At 36.8% G+C, this 22,109-nt stretch overlaps 1 protein-coding gene across 4 annotated transcripts in view; it reads left to right on the top strand.

Annotated features, from left to right (window-relative positions):
* Positions 1-22,109, top strand: part of LOC148952762 (uncharacterized) — a 76,482-nt gene that overhangs the window by 19,165 nt on the left and 35,208 nt on the right. For 3 of the 4 annotated variants that reach the window (XM_089087409.1, XM_089087408.1, XM_089087410.1), the window contains exons 4-6: positions 4,873-5,002; positions 10,194-10,456; positions 18,140-18,436. In XM_089087409.1, the coding sequence (XP_088943535.1) occupies positions 4,873-5,002; positions 10,194-10,456; positions 18,140-18,436 (690 nt within the window). The remainder of the gene's footprint in view (positions 1-4,872; positions 5,003-10,193; positions 10,457-18,139; positions 18,437-22,109) is intronic. The other variant, XM_089087411.1, reaches the window with a different exon arrangement.

Raw genomic sequence — 22,109 nt, 5'->3', positions numbered from 1 at the left:
CTTCCCCCATGAAAACTTCCTTAATGGAAAGATCCTCCCACATAACCCCCGTGCCACCCCCTTCCCCCACTACCCGGAAAAATCTCCCCGGAAAACGTCTGTATACTTCCAAATAACCAATGCTATATGTTAACATTGGGTAAAATTCATAACTTTCAGCCCTCCCCCCGGGAATGTCGGGGGATTAAGTCATCCTAAAAGACATACTTATAATATTTTCGAACATGCTGAACAAAATGGCTATCTCGAAATTTTTATCAGTTGACTTTGGGAAAAAAATGAGCGTGGGAAGGGGCCTAGTTGCCCTCCATTTTTTTGGTTACTTAAAAAGAGCTCTAGAAATTTAAATTTTTCGTTCCAATGAGCCCTCCCACGATATTCTAGGACCACTGGGTCGATACGATCACCCCTGGGAAAAAAAAAAACAAACAAACAAATAAACACGCAACCGTGATCTTTCTTCTGGCAAAAATGGAAAATTCCACATTTTTGTAGATAGGAGCTTGAAACCTCTACAGTAGGGTTCTCTGAGACGCTGAATATGATGTTATGAATTTCATTAAGTTTTCATAGTTTTTAGAAAGTCTTCCCCCCTTTTTCCGAAAATAAGCCAAATTTTCTCAGACGCCTAACTTTTGATGGGTAGGACTAGACTTGATGAAATTTATATTTTTGAAATCAGAATTAAAATTTAATTCTTTTGATGTATCTACTGGTATCAAAATCCCGTTTTTTAGAGTTTCGGTTACCATTGAACCGGGTCGCTCCTTACTTACAGTTCGTTACCACGAACTGTTTGAAACTTTGGTGTACATCCTTTTTAGGACATGAATAAGTTGAAAGTTTGTTAAAAATTGTCAAAAAAAGAGACAATTTCCTTATTTTTTAAGCAAGTTTAAATCCTTCTCTGGGAGAAATTCTAAGTAACATCATAATTCAGACTAATGAATCTGATGATATGAGTACTTTGTTATTTTGGTGTAATTTACAGCTGCAGGCTTATCTCAAAATTGCTAGTTTCAGAGGGAACCTATAGGATGATTATTTTAGATGCTTGCTGCGGAATGGTAAAACTTTGATATTGATGAACCAGTCTTCTTAACTCAAAGCTTCAAGTTTATAATATACAGCTACAATTTCAATTCTATTGCAGCATTTAGTCTTCTGTGGCTTAAGGCCTTGGTGGAAACTGTTCCTCTTTTTTGCCCTGATTGAAGGTTCTGCTGAAATTTTATGTAATTTTTTCTAACCCCATGCTAGTCTAGCTTGGGCTTCCATCTTTTCTGTTATCCCTTTTCTTTTATTCCTGATACTCTGTGTAGACGAAACAGACAAATGGTTTTAGAACATGGAAATTTCTTGGTGGAGGCCCCAGGAACATGTGCAACAAATACTCGTACGGCCATGAGTTCAAAATCACATTACCACAAAAGGGGAGAGTGTAGTAGGCATACGATTAAGGGAGAGTCTCTTGACGAACCTTCCTCCTCCTTAAAACTGGAATTAATTCAGAAAAATTGTCTTTTTCAGTTATGTAATTTTTTTTTTGGTTAACTTTTTACTCGTGACATGGTTCTGAACCAATGTTTATTGGAAGTAGAAAGGCGGCTTATTAACGTGAAATTTTCTAATTCTAGCGTCCTTATTAAGTAGTAAATAATATACAACCTCATTAAAATGTAAGAAAAACGACAATTTACTCATATTTAAGCAAGTTCTGATCATTCTCTTAGAAAAAGGCTAATATTTTACAATTTTGAATGGGTGAAAGAATGGATATGAAACTAATAATTCTAATGAGCTATGAATTTTGTTCTTTCGATGGGAAACAACGCTGTAGGCTTGGTCGCAAAATTGAATGTTTTCGAGGGAACAAAGCCTTAATCATCCTAGTTTAAATTTTGATACCCTAAAATTTTGTGTAAGACTCGTTTCCAGCTTGAAATGAAGAATCTCATGAAGTTAATTGAAATGAGCGTTAATTGTAAATAAATTAAAAACATCATTGACGCGGTCACTCTAGCATCACCAGTGGCACTAATTCATGAAATTGTTCGGGGGGTGGTAAACTGGTAAGGAATTGTCTTTAATTTTTTAAAATGAAGATAGAAAAATTGACTTAAGACCTTAGATCCTGAGCCTCCAGAGGCACCCAGGGCATCAAGAAGAAGCCGCCAATCTTCTCGCAGGTTTACTACTGCCAGTATATCCTCTCACTGAGGCTGGATTGAGGTGTTGAGGTTTTGCAGATCTGCCTGTTGTGTTCGGCACATGGTGTCTCTTGGTCTGCCTCTCTGGCGTCAACCCCCGATAGTTGCCAGTGGAGCGCCGCATTTGGTAGCCGGGGATTGTTCATATGTAGTACGTAGCCAAGGTATTTCCGTCCGCGAACTCTTATGACACCTGACAGAAGAGGCCGACCCGTCTTGTCGTGGATAGATTGGATGGCTGTCCTGTGCTGCTAGTGGATGTTGAGAATTCAAAAATAGATATTTTTGAATGTAGAAGGGGTGATTATCTCCCCCTCGATTGCTGACCATGGCCATCACTTGAGCATATTGAAGTTGAAAACACGAAGAGTCGCAAAATCAACCAAGTTGATCTTAGCGTCAAAAGATAAGAGCTACGTTTACGCTCTAGAAATGCTCCTTACGCCCAGCAATTGATTAATGCTACATACCATGCTTATGTAGGCTCAGCGGTGCTCATCCACCGGTCCGTTTTTTTCTTTTCTTTGGAAGGTGTAACATTTTATTTGTAGGTTTAATTATAAGCTTTTTAAAAGGTAAAGTTTTATTTATAAGTTGTATTTATTTGTTCATTAATACAAATAATGTTAAGCACAATGCCCATTGCTTATAAAATAAAAATACTTAAGGCAACAATCACCAAACATAAAGAACAGAAAAAATATTAAAGAATTGAAAGAATGTAAATATATAAACATATTTGGACGGCCTATTAGGAAACAAAATAATTTTTAGAGAATGGTGTGTTGACATCGCAAAACTACCTAAATCGAAATCACAAATTCTAACTAAATGAGACAAAAAAGAAAAAATAAGGTGGCAGAACAAAATAAAATAAATAAATAAGCGTATTTGGACAGCCTTTCAGGTAACAAACTGAGTTCTATACAATAGTATGTTGATAACCACACGCTTGAATACTTGCATATTAGTTGATTAGAAATCGGTTTCAAAAGGAAAGGTTTAAAAATGGAAGTACCAATCCGAGTTACCTTATTGGTTTATTTTATAAATGCTGTTATCACGCAAAAATTGGAAAAAGAAATAAAAATGTTGCAAATTGAACTAGACATTTTGTGCGTCTCCCCAAATTCCGATGGATTGAGTAATCATGGTGAAGCTAATATAAAAGACATCGATTTTTAACGCATCTTATTAAAAAAAAATACTGTGTTAGCATAGTGGATTGATCTCTGCTTAGCATTACGGGGCCCGAGGTTCGATCCCAGCTGCCGCAGACATGCTTGCTACTTTTCGCTTTAAAAGAGACGGCAAGGGATTCTGAGGATCTTTATAGGCCCTATTATCTTGATTAAATAAAAAATATTTTTACTTGCCATATTGTAAAGCGATCAGTTATCTGTTTTTTTTTTTTTTTTTTTTTTTTTTTTTTTTTTTTTTGAAACGATTAGTTTGTCCAGCACGTCTGCTCGACATCCTATGTGCCAGCAATAGCTGTGGAGAATCTTTTTTTTCTTTTGACCTTTGGTGACTGACGAAATTTACCTATCACATTTTATCATTTACCAGCCAGCCATATTGTTCATCTTATATATATGGTTGTCAATGAGAAATATTAAAAATTTTATGAAACAAAATGGCCTGCCTCGAATGCGGATTATTCTTGCCCTAGATGTAATTTAGGCCTTGATGATGTGGCCCAGCTTATTGCAGGGTCCTATCCTAAGATATTTATATCCAAATATTTAATTCCTTTTAAAATTTTCGACATTTTAATGAAGTCAAGAGACCCTGCTGTGTAAATGGTGGTAGTTGTTTGTTATTGTTCCCTTTTAGATTTTGTCCCCCCCCCCTATGTTTTTTATATCCCGTTCCCCCAGAGATTTTTTGCGCTATCTTAGATTTTGAAAAATACTTTTTTGGGAGTATTTTCAGTATTTATGTATTATACCGCCAACACTCAAGTTTACGCTATGTAAAACTTGAGAACAAACCGGTTTTTATCTTTCTGTATTAAGAAACAATTAGCTTACGCTCAGTGAAAAACAAGTGGCGGGTGACAGAATACATTGGAATTGCATAACTTAGGCTATATATTTGCACACTGTATGTATTTGTACAGGATGGGGGTTAAGTTAAGTTAGGTTACCCTCACTCCCGCCTCCCGCCTAATGTGCAAATACATAGACCAAATTTGTTTCTAAAGTATTGTATTTTCATCATGTTTTGGTATTTTGCATTAGGATTAACCCAACTTCACTTTTTCGAGTGTTGGCGGTATAATACATAAGTACCGTATTTTCATTTAAAAATGTCTGTTTTTGGTATTTTCATTGAGAAAATTGAAAAAAAAAACGAAAAATTAACGCCCATCCCTGTAGATATAGAAAAATACTTTTTTCTCCCTCTAGATTTTCATGAATTGACGCCACTGAGACGAACCTACTAGAATTATAAAACCTTGTATCTACGTCCAATCTACGTCTACACAATAAAAAATAAAAGCTCTGTTTCACCAGGTGTAGAAAATCGATAGTTCGAAATGAGCAATGTCGAATTACTGGTCAGTTTACGTGGTTGGGGGAAATATCCTGTCTCATGAAATATGTATGTCTTATTTTTAACAGCTTTTGAAAAAAGGTAACATTATGCTTTCTTTAAGGTCAAAGGATTAGCAGAGGTTTGTGAAGATGACACTGCTTCAGCCCAAAATTTCAGTTCCATGCCGTCAACAGATGCTAAGTCTGTACAAGCTTTGCCTATATCACAAATGCAATTCCCTTCTTCAATGGGTAAGTCTTTTTGTGACTTAATCAAAGGCTTTTTATAATTTTAAAACATAAGCTCGATAATCTGTTGTACTGGAAAATAGCAGTTAAAATATTTAGACTGTTCAAGTGCTAGTTCAACCCGGTCATGGAAACTAACAGAGCAGATTCAAAGAGAAGATTCATTGGTGATTGTGATTTTCGTGCTCAAATGATTTGCCTCAAATAATTTATAGATTTTTTTTGGTGTTTCTTACATGTTTGAGCCTGAAAAATCTTCAGTGCATTAAAGAACGAAATTAGTGAAATCTGCTACGAATGAAATTGTGTAGTGGTTGATGGAAAACATTTCTTTTTGTAATTTCTCAACAGTAATGCTTGTTTATAGAGAGTTTTTTGTGAATGTTTGAAATTGAGTCAATCAAGTGACGCTAAAACTTCGGAACATCTTAGACGTCGAACTGGTCAAACTAGTTTTTTAGATTCTAATTTAAAGCTCCAAACTATTTACCTCTTACGATGGCTACACCCGTTAAGGAGGTTTTATCCGAAGAACTTTTTTGAACAGACTGATCTTTTAAATACACTTGACAATGTGTATAGCAAAAATTGTCTTGAACTTGGTTGAAATTTTAGTCTTTTTTATCAATATAATTTTTCTAATTATTAAGGAGTGAAACATATCATTATTCTGACCAAGGAGAGAAAAACTGCGCTTCATGCGCAGCAAGGTTGTTCAATGTGTTAAGGTATATCAGCAGAGAAGGGGTGGGGAGGGGGGGGGGCTTCGGACCAGTGTGCGTGAGCAAAGCTTTAGAAAGGAACTATGATACTGATTTTTCAAAACAGGGATAGTTATGTTCAATCAAATTTAAACTTCACATCTTTTCCAAATTATGTTGAAAATGCAGGTCGTTGAGGGTCTGTTGTATGTCAGTATTTCAAATATTGAAATACATGATTTTATGAAAAGATTATTTAAGGGAACCAACATCTTGTATAGACTACGTGGCTTTTTGAGAGCAAATGTGCCTCCGTTCGGCATTTTTTCCGCTGTAACCATGAACAGGGTTGCCACAACGGTTATTTCCTAAAGTGCCACAATTGTCCGAATTTGCGTGCTACACAGCGATTTTCGGTACTACAGTAAAAAAATTGACTGTAATAGGGCTAAAATAGCCCCTTTGTGCTACATGTAGAAAATCTGAGCACTTGATACAGTGCTGCACATAACGAAATAGCGTTAAAATAGCCCTTTCGTGCTACAGGTAGAAAACCTGAGCACTTGATACAGTGCTGCACCTAATGAAATTGTGCTAGAATAGTACTTTCGTGCTACAGGTAGAAAACCTGAGAACTTGATACAGTGCTGCACATAATGAAATGGTGCTAAAATAGCCCTTTCGTGCTACAGGTAGGAAACCTGAGCACTTGATACAGTGCTGCACATAATGAAATAGTGCTAGAATAGTACTTTCGTGCTACAGGTAGAAAACCTGAGCACTTGATACAATGCTGCACACAATGAAATAGTGCTAGAATAGTACTTTCGTGCTACAGGTAGAAAACCTGAGCACTTGATACAGTGCTGCACATAATGAAATAGTGCTAGAATAGTACTTTCGTGCTACAGGTAGAAAACCTGAGCACTTGATACAGTGCTGCACATAATGAAATAGTGCTAGAATAGTACTTTCGTGCTAAAGGTAGAAAACCTGAGCACTTGATACAGTGCTGCACATAATGAAATAGTGCTAGAATAGACCTTTCGTGCTACAGGTAGAAAACCTGAGCACTTGATACAGTGCTGCACATAAAGAAATAGTGCTAGAATAGTACTTTAGTGCTACAGGTAGAAAACCTGAGCACTTGATACAGTGCTGCACATAATGAAATAGTGCTAGAATAGTACTTTCGGGCTAAAGGTAGAAAACCTGAGCACTTGATACAGTGCTGCACATAATGAAATAGTGCTAAAATAGCCCTTTCGTGCTACAGGTAGAAAACCTGAGCACTTGATACAGTGCTGCACATAATGAAATAGTACTAGAATAGTACTTTCGTGCTACAGGTAGAAAACCTGAGCACTTGAGACAGTGCTGCACATAATGAAATAGTGCTAAAATAGCCCTTTCGTGCTACAGGTAGAAAACCTGAGCACTTGATACAGTAATGCACATAATGAAATAGTGCTAGAATAGTACTTTTGTGCTACAGTTGGAAAACCTGAGCACTTGATACAGTGCTGCACATAATGAAATAGTGCTAGAATAGTACTTTCATGATACAGGTAAAAAACCTGAGCACTGGATACAGAGCTGCACATAATGAAATAGTGCTAAAATAGCCCTTTCGTGCTACAGGTAGAAAACCTGAGCTCTTGATACAGTGCTGCACACAATGAAATAGTGCTAGAATAGTACTTTCGTGCTACAGGTAGAAAACCTGAGCACTAGATACAGTGCTGCACATAATGACATAGTGCTAGAATAGTACTTTCGTGCTACAGGTAGAAAACCTGAGCACTTGATACAGTGCTGCACATAATGAAATAGTGCTAGAATAGTACTTTCGGGCTAAAGGTAGAAAACCTGAGCACTTGATACAGTGCTGCACTTTTTGAAATAGTGCTAAAATAGCCCTTTCGTGCTACAGGTAGAAAACCTGAGCACTTGATACAGTGCTGCACATAATGAAATAGTGCTAGAATAGTACTTTCGTGCTACAAGTAGAAAACCTGAGCACTTGATACAGTGCTGCACATAATGAAATAGTGCTAAAATAGCCCTTTCGTGCTACAGGTAGAAAACCTGAGCACTTGATACAGTGCTGCACATAATGAAATAGTGCTAGAATAGTACTTTTGTGCTACAGTTGGAAAACCTGAGCACTTGATACAGTGCTGCACATAATGAAATAGTGCTATAATAGTACTTTCGTGCTAAAGGTAGAAAACCTGAGCACTTGATACACTGCTGCACACAATGAAATAGTGCTAGAATAGTACTTTCGTGCTACAGGTAGAAAACCTGAGCACTTGATACAGTGCTGCACATAATGAAATAGTGCTAGAATAGTACTTTAGTGCTACAGGTGGAAAACCTGAGCACTTGATACAGTGCTGCACATAATGAAATAGTGCTAGAATAGTACTTTCGTGCTACAGGTAGAAAACCTGAGCACTTGATACAGTGCTGCACATAATGAAATAGTGCTAAAATAGCCCTTTCGTGCTACAGGTAGAAAACCTGAGCACTTGATACAGTGCTGCACATAATGAAATAGTGCTAGAATAGTACTTTCATGCTACAGGTAGAAAACCTGAGCACTGGATACAGCGCTGCACATCATGAAATACTGCTAAAATAGCCCTTTCGTGCTACAGGTAGAAAACCTGAGCACTTGATACAGTGCTGCACATAATGAAATAGTGCTAGAATAGTACTTTCGTGCTACTGACGGCAACCCTGACCGGGAAGCTCTTTAAATAATTTTTTTTCTCTTTATCAGAATTTCAAATGATTGCAAATTGGTCCTTTTTGTAGCAAAACAATAGTTTATGCCTGAAAATGACAGAAAACGCCACTGTCCCGTAGCACAATATTTTTTGTTACTTGAAAATGGCACTAGAATTTTTAATTTCCTTCGAATGAGCCCTCCCCAAGCCTTTCAGGATCGTTGGTTCGGTATGATGACCTATGGGGATAATAAGAAAAAAATTAAATAAACACGCATCCGTGATCTTTCTTCTGGGAAAAATGCGAAATTCCATTGTAGACAGGAGCTTGAAAGCTCTACAATAGGGTTCTCTGATAAACTGAATCTAACGATGGGATTTTCATCTAGAACAATTGCCTTTCTGGGGGTGTTTCCTCCCTTTTCGAAAATCAGTATATTTTCACAGGCTCGTGGCTTTTAATGGGTAACTTTAAACTTATATTATATATTTTTATATATTTAGAATATATATAATTTGAATTTATTTGAATATATATAATTCGAATTTATATATTTAGAATTATATTATATATTTTTATACATTTATTTTTATATAATTTTATATATTTAGAACCAACATAAAAAGCCAATGCTTTTCATACATTAATTATTATCAAAAATTTTAGAGTTTCGGTTACTACTAGCCTAACCGCTCATTACTTACAGTTCTTTCCCATGAACTGTTTGATATTCGGTGGACATGATGTCGAACCAAGCAGTTTGCAACCATAATCTTTTTCTAATTATGTCACTCAAGATAACTCATTAATTTGACTATACTGGATATATGTTTTGATTACTTGTCTCTGAAAGATACTGCATATTGGATCATTTAATTTGAAGGATGATAAGGTGATTTCCTACCCCCGACCACAGAATAATTTTTCGAAAGACGTTTCAAAGCACATAAAACCTAAGACATTTTCCTCAGGAATTCTAAAAAAAACCTTTGTCAAAAGCTCTTATCTACTAGAATGAAAACCACTGAAAAGACTTGCTCTCTTAGAATGTAATTTCTTGGCAAAGATTTAAAAATAATAAAATTCCAACTTTTAAGTCCAAATCTGAGACAAAAAATATTTTCTTTCCATAAATATAACAGTGAAAAAAGCATAGTTAATTGCAGTTCTACGGTGCAAATCTGCAATATACAGTGAAGGATTGATTTTTTATATTATGCATAAAATCGGTTAAGACACAGTTAAAGGGAAATTCACACCGTACCTAAGTCTTACCCTAAGTGCATTCCTGTGTATTGCGCGTATACTTTGTCATGGTTCTGCTAGTGATGATGAAGGTGAAGCTCCCTTTTCTGTCATTTTAGAGGGATTTACAATCTTTAAAAAGTGAAAATAGTAGAAACGATAACAAGCACTGAGAGAAAAAAGGAGGTAATGAGTCGTTGCTCAAGTGAAAAGACTATATAATTTTAGCAAGATGTGTCAGCTTGTAAGCAGGGTTGCCACCACGGTCAGCTCCTAAAGTGCTACAATTGCCCAAATTTGCGTGCTACATAGCGATTTTCGGTGCTACAGTTAAAAAATTGACTGCAATAGTGCTACAGGTGGCAACCCTGAGCACGTGCTACAGTACTACAAATAATAAAAATGTGGTAAAATAGCGCTTTCGTGCTACATATGGCAACCTTGCTTGTAAGATAGATTAAGCCTGTAAGATAGGTTGGTTTTCGCTAATTCTAAGCTTTTAATCATTTTAGGTGGACTTTTTGGCCAGTATCCCACCATGTCTCATGGAACCCCTCCTCTTAAAAAGAAGAGAGGGAGGCCGAGGCTATTTGACTCCCAAGACGACGATTTTTCAGCTATAAAGCATGAAGGTCAAACTCAAGATCCATCGGATATTAAGGATGAAGGACCTTCAGAAACTACACCACAAAATACACCGCCGCCAGCCTCCTTCAGCGAACAAGCCAGCACTCAATTTTCACATCTTTCAGATGCCAGTAATTCAAACCAAGTAGTAAGTCTTCTTTTTGGCTTTTTTTTTAGATTCATGTTACAGTCACTTTTTTTAAATATTTAAATATTCCCTTTTAATCTGCTTACAGTAATTCAAATAATAAGTCTTGTGCCTTGTTATATCTTGTATCCTGTTATAAATTGTTTATAATTCAGATCTATCCTGTTAAAATTCAATTTTAAAAATTCTCTAGCCCATCGCCAAGTCTTATTTTTTTCCCTTCGTTTTATACCCTTATTTCTGTATATCCTTGTATATACCCCTGTACCCTGTATACTCTTATTTATATATGTACACCCATATTTCTGGTGCCAGTAAACGGTACCAAGTACTTTTTTCAGCTTTTTAGTGACTACTCCCTGTTATAATTAATTTTTTAGGGTTTTGTTCTAACGCTAGGACGTCTAACTTCTGACGCTAGGAATATCAACTAGGGTTTCGAATTTTCGCTGGAAGTAAGGTGTTTGATACTTCCAAGAAAATGTCCGGGGTCCCTGGGGACCCTGGAGATACATATAGACTTTTTTATCCATATATTAATATGTAATGTTGCAAATTGAACATATTTTTTTCTGTAGTGGCGCAGTGGGATAGATCTCAGCTTGGTAATGTAGGACCCAGAGCTCGAACTCAGCTGCAGCATCACACTGCATGTCTCGGTATTCAATTCCGGTGACGATGCGGAAGCGTCACCATTGGCTACTAACCCAAACAAGAAGAAGATGAAAATATATTTCGATCTATTTTACATTAAAAGATAATAGGTCTAAAAAATGCTAAATTATTTGTCAGTTGACTAGACAATGGGTCTCCTACTTATCTCACTAGCTCCTGTGTGCAAAAGTATAACAATGATGCAAGTTTTATATTTCAACAACGTTTGATTACAGAGAAACAGAGGGATGCGTGTAGAAATCTTCTGACTCAAAACTTTCCGTCCTTTTTACTAGCTTAAAATATCACTCAGGAAGACCAGTCAGGTAGAATTTAACTTTGGGTCTTTTATTGAAATTAAATTTAACACTGGGAGTAATCAGGTCTAAGCAAGGCAGATTCATTCAGGTTAACGGCGAGGCAAGCGCTTGTTTATACTACGCCGCTAACCAACAAAATCAAAGCACAAAACAAAAAGTTCTCGTGGTAATCAACTGTAAGTAAGATGTGACTCGGCACAATAATAACCAAAACTCTCAAAAACAGAACTTGGATAACAAAAGATACATCAAAAGAATTAGCTTTTTGTGCTGATTCTAATTATATTAAATTTGTTAAGTTTAATGTTACCCATCAAAAGCTACGAGCCTAAGAAAATTTGCCTAATTTTCTAGAAAGGGCTAATTTTCACACGATCATATTCAGCGTATCAGAAAACCCTATGATAGACGTTTCAAGCTCCTATTTACAAAAATATGGAATTTTGTATTTTTTGCCAGAAGAAGAATCTCGAATGCGTGGTAATTTTTTTTTCAGGGATGATCATATCAAACCAATGGTCCTAGAAGATTGGGATAGGGCTCATTCGAACGGAAATGAAATGTTTTAGTGCTAATTTTAAGTGACCTAAAAGATTGGAGGGTAACTAGTCCCATCTCTCGCCCCTTTACCCCCTAATGACATTTGATCAAAATTTTTATATAGCCAATTGATTCAGCATAGTTGAAAGATCCAATAGCTTTCCCTCTGGGGATGACAAAGCCCCACATAGGTCCTGGAGAAATGGCTGTAAGTTACGGAATTCGCCCATTGTTCACTTATTGTATTCGTTATTGGTAAATATACGGATATTTTTTTTTGGGGGGGGGATTACCTTTGGTAGGATCTTCCACGGAGAGATTTTCTGCGTGTAGCAAAGTTTCGAGGGGCCTTATCCATGAAAAATTTATAGAGGGGAAATAAGGGGATTTCCTGGTTGTGGTTCATTCACTCTTTACTTTATTCCTCTTCTCATTTACAAGCTTATCGGCATTCCTAGTGTGACAAGAATGATAATCAAAATTAGTAGAAAATATTCCCACGAAAGAGGCTATACTAATAATTATTTGAGATTTTTTCTAAAAATCAAAGATCGTCAACATAAAGCCTTAAACAATTCGTTGCAAAACACTACGCAGGATATGGCCTAAAATTCAAGCTTACGTCACCGACAATGTTATCAGTCAGCGTTTCTACTTTCCAATTAAAAAAAAAAGATCCTGTAATCATCCATAAAAAATTCTATTTTCAATCCTAAAATCTCCACAATTTTCTCTAATTTTCAACGAAACAAATAACAAACAAAAGAGATAACAGTTCAGTTTCAGATGAAGTAGGCCTATATCAACACTTACATAAAACTGAAATTGTTGTTTCCAAAAAGGCTGGATAATTTAGTTTTTTGGCTCTAATCTTTGCAATGCCATTCATTAACTAAATTACAGTTTAGTATTACAGTGTGGATTAATTCCGATTATCTCCTTTATCCTAACCTCCCCTTTACCCCCTTTAACTTTATCCTAATCTTAAACCATTAAAAACTATGGATTGGATTATGCTTTAAATTCGGACGATCAAATTTTAGGAATACAAATCTAAATTAAAAGGATCCTTATTCAATTAAAAAAAAAATTGGTCCACATTTGTGCCGTAAAGTACAAATTCTATTGTCCTACGTGCTTTAGTCACGGGTTATCTCAAGGCGGTGGCTGGGTGTCCATTGATTTGATACGGTCACTCCTGAAAAAAAAAACCTACAAAAACAAAGCAACAAAAAAATATATGAATACGCATCCCTGATTTTTCTTCCGGGAGAAATGCAAATTTCCACAATTTTGAGATAGAAGCTTGACACCTCTACAACAGGGTTTTCTCATATGCTGAATTTAATGGTGTGACTTTCATCAAGATTGGTTGCCTTCTTATGGGTATTTCCCCCCTCTTTGAAAATAAGGTGAATTTTCTCAGGCTTGTAGCTTTTGACGCGTACTTTGAACTTAATGGTTTTTTTTTATATTTGGAATCAGTATAAAATCTAATTGTTTTTATTGTTGTCAAAATTCTTTGCTTTAGAGTTTTGGTCACTTTTAGCCCTAGTCGGTCCTTGCTTACAGTTCGTTACCACGAACTGTTAGAAAAACAACCTACATGCATAACATCCAAAAAAAAATTATCTTCTTTGGATGAAAAAAGAAAGTACCCTTGAAGAAAGATCTGAGTAGACTCCGGAAATTGTGAGTAAAAGCTCTGCGTCTATTATTATTATTATTTTTTACCAATTAGATCACTCGGGTATTTCTTATAAAATTTCGAGAAATGTGTAAATCCTTAAAAAAATTCTTTCATAGGGACTTTTAAGAATATCTTTAAATCGCCAAATCACTATACCCAAATTTTCCACAAGAACTTTGAAAAACTTTTATTCTGGGGGAAATAACCCTAAAATGGGAGCAGTTAGTATAGGGCGGATAAAAAGAAATCAAACTTCTATAAGGTAACTTACTGTAGGTAAAATTAAAAAATGACTTGCTTCATACGCTGAAAATCGTTGCAGAATCCTTGATAGAGGCAAGAATTTCCCTGTGGGAGGAGGGATCACAATGGTGTAGAACATCCTTGATACTATGCTGCTATTAAGACGGCTTCTATTTTAGCCAAAATCTTACTTTTTGACAGGAAAAGCCAACCTTCAAAAAACAGTTTTAAATTAGTTAGAATTATATTTATTAGAAACCAATTTGACTTATAAGTAATTGGGACATGATAAGTAAAAAGACAGTGTAGTTTTGGGTATGTATAGTCAATACCGTTAGTTTGGGCTAGCTTACGCCAATTAAACTAGCAAAAGTTAGACCTTAATAATTATTAAATAAAAAAAAGAAGTTGTTTTTTAACTGAAAGTAAGGAGCGACATTAAAACTTAAAACGAACAGAAATTATTCCGTATGTGAAAGGGGCTGTCCCCTCCTCAACGCCTCGCTCTTTACGTTAAAGTTTTTTATTTTTAAAAAAAAATAACAAATGAAACTCAGAGAGGAGAGAAAATAACAAAAAGAAAAATAAAATAAAAAAGGTGAAAAAACGGGGATTTTGTCAGGTATTGGCGAACCATAAAGAAGAAGAAATAAGCCAATATTTCGACAAGGACCTCCGCCGAGTCGTCCTCAGTGCTAAACAAAAAAGAAAGAAAAGAAAAAGAAACCAACGAAAATCGAACCTTTCGAAGTTTACTTGCCAAAGTCGTCGACTAAGGACGACTCGGCGGAGGTCCTTGTCGAAATATTTGCTTATTTCTTCTTCTTCATAGTTCGCCACTGGCTGACAAAATCCTCGTTTTTTCACCTTTTTTTATTTTATTTTTCTTTTTGTTATTTTTTCTCCTCTCTGAGTTTCATTTGTCATGTATAGCCAGTGTGGTCTCAGAATGTATTTAAAAAATAAAAAGTGAGACAGTGTCAAACTTTAGCGTAAAGAGCGAGGCGTTGAGGAGGGGACAGGCCCTTTCCCATACGGAATAGTTACTGTTCGTTTTAAGTTTTGATGTTGCTCCTTACTTTCAGTTGAAAAAAAGCTTTTTTTATTTTTAATTTCAAATCATTTTTTTTTAAATAATGCTGGGAAATCCGGCGCCCCCTTCATTGCATTGTCCCTTCCTCCACGAAATATTCCTCCATGGAAAGATCCTCCCACGTAGCTCCCCCCCCCCCCACAACTACCAGCAAAAATCCCCCTGAAAACTTCTGTATGCTTCCCAATAGCCAATACTATATGTAAACATTGGCCAAAGTTAATAACTCGCTGACCTTCCCCCGGGGACTGTGGGGGATTGAATCATCCTCAAAGACAAAGTGATTGTATTTTTCGACCATGCTGAACAAAATGGCTATCTCAAAAATTGTGATCGGGTGACTTTGGGAAAAAAATGAGCGTGGGAGGGGGCCTAGTTGTCCTACATTTTTTTGGTTACTTAAAAAGGGCACTAGAACTTTTAATTTCCGTTCGAACGAGCTCTCCCGCGGGCTCACTAGAACCTCTGGGTCGATACGATCACCCCTGGGGAAAAAACAAACTAATAAACACGTTTCCGTGATCTTTCTTCTGGCAAAAAATACAAAATTCCACATTTTTGCAGATAGGAGCTTGAAACTTCTTTCTTTCTCTGATACGCTGAATCTGATGGTGTGATGTTCATTAAATTTCTATGACTTTTAGGGGTGTTCCCCCTTATTTTGAAAATAAGGCAAATTTTTACAGGTGCTTTTGGGTAAAACTAAACTTGATAAATATTATATATTTGAAATCGGCATAAAAATCTGATTCTTTTGATGGATTTATAGGTATCAAAATTCCGTTTTTTAGAGTTTCGGTTACTATTGAGCCGGGTCGCTCCTTATTTACAGTTCGTTACCACGAACTGTTTGAATCTCAACAAAATTTTGCCCCCTCCTCCCCCCCAAAAAATAAAAATTTGTCGACTTGAAACGAGTAGAAAATTGATAAGGTTGATCTATATGGGATAGTACAATCCAAGACGACCTTATACCCATGTATGCAATGTGTATCTAATTTATAAGGGATCTCACAACAACATAAGCATTAAAAAAATTCAATTTTAATTATCAAATTATCTGACAGAAGAAAATATGCTATTTTCAGTGATGTCAAGCGAAAGAAATGACACCTTTTGAGATATTAGGTTCTCAACATTCTTCATAAGAGATTTGTTCACTTTTTTATTTTCGTTTTGGCACACAACATAGCCACAAGGCGTCTTGATGAATAATTATAGCAAATATTTTAATAGGCTAAATTATTATGTTTCTGCAAAACAATCAATCTCCATTGTGTTTCTTCATAGGATTGTAGAAGATTAAAGTTGGCAACATTTTTATACGCAAAATTTTATAGACATCTGAGGGGTGAGATATGTCTCGTAGCTATTTCAATGCCAGGCTGCAAGTAATCACAATTTTTTAGTCAACTCACCCACTTTGTGTGATCCCTCTCACTAGTTCATAGCCAATTTAAGGGCCGTTGGCAAAAGATGCATTGTGTTAAAAGCTTCTTTTTTCCTTTTGCCATCTTAATTGGCACATGTCAAAGCAATTAGGGATCTTGAAGAATAATTCTTACACAGTAATATATTGTATTATTTGAGTAGCCTATATGCCTGTAAAACGATCAACTTCAAGGTTATAGCGATCTAAAGTAGACACGTAGTCAAAATGCTGACAATCCGATGTCAGCATTTCGTCGGACTACGCAATTCCATCAAGAATGATAAGGCAAGAGAGTTTCTGGCACAACTCTCCCTCTTAAAAAAAGAAAAATTTTCCCCTACAGTTTATTTTTTGCACCAATCGCCTTTGTTTCCATGGTTGGAGCACAAAATGTGAATATGAGCGCAAAACAAAGTTAAATTACGCTTATAATATTTTAAAATACAATCCTAAATAATAACAAAAAAATTCTTCAATTTTATTGTATTTGCCTCTATGCAACCGACTCTACTTTTCCAGCCGTTGCCAGTTTGGACTCGATATCTCTCTGACTATAAATTATGCCTTCCTAACCTATTTCCAAACACAATGAAGAAAACCTGGCTCAGGGATCCCTGGCTTGACTGCAAGGTACTGGTGCAAATGCTGTATTCAATGTGTGAAATATCTGAATTGACTCCTGTGTATTTGACATTCTAGCTGAACTTGCGGGCTATTTAGTGTAATTTTTATTTTACGGTGGCTAGAAAATTTCGTCCTGAATAACTAAAGTCATGAAACCCTGCACTCACAAAATATCGCATCCAGGATAAGAGGATAACATAACACCCGAGAAGGACAACAAAACGGTGCATAAGGTATTGCGCCCTGGAAAATCGTACCTATGGATAGTTGTACCCACACGAATAAATAGGTAAAATGTTTCAGTGTTTAAGCCAGATCTGAGTGATCCTCGACAAGAACAAAGTCCCATCAACACTATCATCAAATATAACATTGTGTTCAGCAGTACACTAACAACCCATTGTAACACCAAGCCATCTGGGGCCAACACAGCTACGCACGCTCCTCCTTCATCAGAATTTATTCAAAGCCTCCCTCTTTAGTAGTTTAGCAGTATTTTATGTTTGTGAAAAGCTGAGAAGAAAATCTCTGAGCGACAACTGCCTGCTCCTGGGAAATCTAAAATGAGCCTTCTTGTGCTCAAACCCGACACTTAACCAAGGTCATGGGCCCTATGCCTTGCCAAAAGTCTGCCTTGTAGATAATAAAGACCATCTTGTATGTACTGTTGAGGTTTATGTTCCCTGTACAAGTTTTTGTTAATTTTTTCTGCAATCCTACAGTTGTAATACGTCAAAGTAAGATGGTAATTTTGCTACCTTTTGGTAGCTTTATGTTTCCATCGGTATACATTTTTGGAATTTGCTTTTAACTCTTTTTAGATTGAAAATCATGTTTAAAAAACATGAACAACGTTCGAAAATATTTTCCTGTTTTCCTCATTTTTCCTATTTTTTTCAACCAGTTTAGATGATTCTCTAAGAAAAACTGTATGCAATATCATAGACGATGCTGGGTGAATTGATAGATCTCAATGAATCTAATCAAGTAAATAACATGGTACATTTAAATTGTCCGGTTAGGTGCAAGTTACAGCTGTAGGTTTCACTGGGAATATAAACCTTAACAGCTGTTTTTTACAATGCAGATTGCCGTCGGAACAAGTTCACAAACTGTGATGGCGTTTACACTGTCCAAATCTGAGCGTGGAAACGATGTTTTGATACACAAAGGCTATAAATATCTACTAAGAAAAGATAGAATACAGGGAGATGGCAAGAAAATTTGGAGGTGTCGCGAGTATAAGAAGTCTAGCTGCAATGCAAATTTGCTAACAAATGGAGATCAAATTGTATCCATATCGTCTGAACATTCCCACCCAGGAGATCCTGTTTGTCACTATAGTGACCACCTAACAAACAGCGATGACGGTATACTGCCCTTTGTAAGTAAAGTTTAAATATTGGGTTTTTTTAGAAAGGGCAACCCAAAAGAAGTATATCGAGCCGTTACTTTTAGAAAAGGAGCAACCTTTAGTTCATGTTGATTTGTGTATACCGGCATTAAGGTTCAAGGACGCAATAGAGTTGAGAAAATTTTGGGTACTTGTGTAGAAAGCAGGAAGTGGGCAATAAAAGACAGCATCGAAATGTCAAACATGCTATTGATAAACAGGATTCCGCTGAATAGTGAGGCATAAACGAAGGGTTTCTCACTCAAGGAACTATATTTAAACTTTAGTTTTTTGGGGTATAGGGGGACCAAAAGGTACCTAGGTTGGGTTAGGTTAGGTACCTATATAATATATGCTTTGCTTTACCCCCACCCCCTTCCCTCCTCTAATGTGCAAATATATAGCCCAAATTTGTTTCTGAACTATTATATTTTTATTCTATTTTTTTTTATTTCATTGGCATTAACGAAACTTCACTTCTCGCGCACTTACCGCTTTCTACACAACTACCCAATTTTGTTATTGTAGTGTATTCATTTTGTGACTTTTACGAGCGGTCGCCTACTTCCAGAAATTATGTACACCAGGTGGCGCATACCAAGCGTGGTGAACTTTGCCTAGCGTATTACAGCTGTGCCACGGATTGTGGAAATGTGCCAAATGTGGCGGACCTGTACAGAACACATGGTACTCCGAGAATGACACCAGGTGGCGCATGCCAAGCGTGGTGAACTTTGCCTAGCATATCACAACTGTGCAACGCGTGGTGCAAATGTGCCAAATGTGGCGGAACTGTACAGACCACGTGGTGCTCCAAGATGCACAGTAGGTGGTGCATGCTAAGCGTGGCAAACTTTGCCTAGCGTATCACAACTGTGCCACGCGTGATGGAAATTTGCCAAATGTGGTGGACCTGTACAGAACACGTGACATTCTGAGATGCACACGAGGTGCCGCATTCCAGGCATGGTGAACTTTGCCTAGCGTATCACAACTGTGCCAAGCGCGGTGGAAATGCGCCAAATGTGGCGGAACTGTACAGACCACGTGGCGCTCCGAGATGCACACCAGGTGGTGCATGCTAAGCGTGGTGAACTTTGCCTAGCGTATCACAACTGTGCCACGCGTGATGGAAATGTGACAAATGTGGCGTACCTGTACAGAACACGTGACGTTCTGAGATGTACACCAGGTGGTGGAAAGTGGGCAGCCCCTCGGACTTTTACTCCCAATGTCCTATTTTTCTAAGTATGGTGTTTATTATCAGTTTTTCACCAATTGCTGTCATTTGTTTAGATTATGAATTGTACTATTTCTTTTTGTTTATCCTTCGGGTCGAATCAATGATGTTGATTTTTTAATACCTTTTCCCTTTATTTATTTATTTTATTGGTAAAGTGGCCTCTTAGTGCTTTTCCTTTCTGACTGAAATTAGAGACCCCTTGACACAAATAAATTGCAGTCCCTTGAGATCATAGTATTCGCATTTTCTTGATATTCAATTTACGGGTTATTTAATTATCCATTCTGTCATATAACACACTTCCTAAATTATAAAATTTCTTTTTCAGTAAATTCTCTGAATTTGGTGTTCAACAATTTCGTTATTTTGGTATTCAATCTAATACTTTTGAAATTTAAACATATTTTTGTAATTTATTATATAGGAAAAATTTTCCAGGGAGGATTCTGCGGGGGATGGGAAGAAAAATGAATCTGATTTGCATTTATTTTTACCACTTTGCATATATAATAAAAATGAATTAAATAAGTATTTCATATAAATATAAGGTAAAAAATAATTTTATGCAGTCTAGGGTTAACTAAATTTTTGAAAGCATACTTGAAAAAAATTGATGTTCGTGCTTATCGGTTTAGTTCTCTGGGTAGATAATTTATTGAATTTTATAGTATTTTTGTATTATTTGTGAATAAACTTATTTTTAATATTCCAAGTATTTCGAGCCTCTTAATGGTTAAAAATAATATATTACATCCTTTGGTGTCACCTGGTAGCGCAGTATCACGGAAATAATTTACACAGGAGAAACAAAAGTTGTTTTTAGGAGTTTCAGGTGCTCATAAATTCCTATCTGAACATCTCAACTACCAACACTCCCGCTGCTTTTCCGATTGTGTGGATTCTCCAATAAACTAACGACCAAACAAAGAGCGTCCACTAAAGAACGACCACTAACGACCATATTAAAATGACCACTAACGACCATATTGGAATCAAAAGACTTTTGGTTTCAGGAAAGCTGCAACCTCTCAATCACGAAGTTTTTGAATGTGGAAAGTAATCTGAATCCAGTGCTGTGGGTTCTAGGCAAAAACTCCTCAATGACCCCCTCTCCCCCCATATTTACTCATAATATACATGTAAATACATACCTGCTCACAAGAGGAAGACTTCCTCTCAGACATTGGTGTAAAGACCCCCCCCCCCCCCCCACTGTTTTTTTCTTAATTTATTGATGCATGCACAACCACTGAAAGTTCCATAATTACTATTACTGCTACTAACAACTCACTGCTCTACTAAGGCGGCTGAGGCCAACACAGCTACGCACGCTCCTCCTTCCCAATCCATACAAACCTTCCGTCTTAACACCCTACCAAAAAGTTCCCATTTCCCTTAAATCTTTCCTTATGACATCCTCCTACCCCATTTAGCCATTTAGGGACGAACCGCTTTTCGTTTAGCCCTAGACGGTTGGTCGACAAGGACAATCTTTGGGAACCAGTCATCCTTCATCCGTAAAACGTGCCCTTGTAAAAATCAGCGTAAGTCATGCTACCAACACTGAATTTTCACCCGCTAGTTTATGTAATTTTGTTTAGTGGGTCTTTCAAGGGCGGATCCAGGATTTTTTTTTCGGGGGGGGGGGGTCACTAATTTTTGACTCAGTTTTCGACTAATTTTACTTATTTTTACCTAGGTTTTAATAATTTTAGACTTATTTTCGACTCGGTCAAAAATTTCGGGGGGGGGGGGGAGGGGGTTCAAACCAGGTAACCTCCCCCCCCCTGGATACGGCCTTGGGGTCTTTGATAAAGAACTGCTAGAAATTCTAATGTGGAAATGGGTTATAGATAAAAATAGAATTTGAGCCCGGTTTGATTTGTTTCTCCATTCATATGCTATTGCAGGAAAAGAACAGCCATTGTCACTACAAAAAGAACAAAAATGGGCTTTATTCCAATGAACAGTACCTTTATTTTGTCTATCAAACAACAGCCTGAGAATCTGTGAAAGCGGCACTCAGCCAAAATGAAATAAGGATCACTGAAATAGTTATGACCAAGATCTATGAATTGGGAAGTTTCAGCCTTTCATCTAAAAACAGAAAAGGATTGTCAATTTGTCCTAACAAAAAATCGTTTTAAGTTTATAGTAAGTATGCCGTTTCAGGCACGTACGCATGAATTTTTCTGGGGGGTGGGGGGGGGGCAAAAGTAAGAACTTTTGCCCACCTATATTTATATGATAGTTTAAATGGGAAGTATCCCTTAATTTAAGAAACGTTAAGATTTCAGGTGGCTCGGGCCCTGAGGCCCTCGTGTATACGTCCCGGTGCAGCTTTCCTGATCTTTATTTCCTCCACGTAGTTTTCTTTGTTTAGTCTTAGTCGGGCTTAAGCTTGTCAAGTAAAAGCTGATG

Source organism: Artemia sp. Qi Xiang Cuo, chromosome 4 (assembly GCF_049724085.1).
Source record: "Artemia sp. Qi Xiang Cuo chromosome 4, ASM4972408v1, whole genome shotgun sequence".
In the NCBI taxonomy this organism is placed as follows: Eukaryota; Metazoa; Arthropoda; class Branchiopoda; order Anostraca; family Artemiidae; genus Artemia; species Artemia sp. Qi Xiang Cuo.
This window is presented reverse-complemented; position numbering and strand designations above follow the sequence as displayed.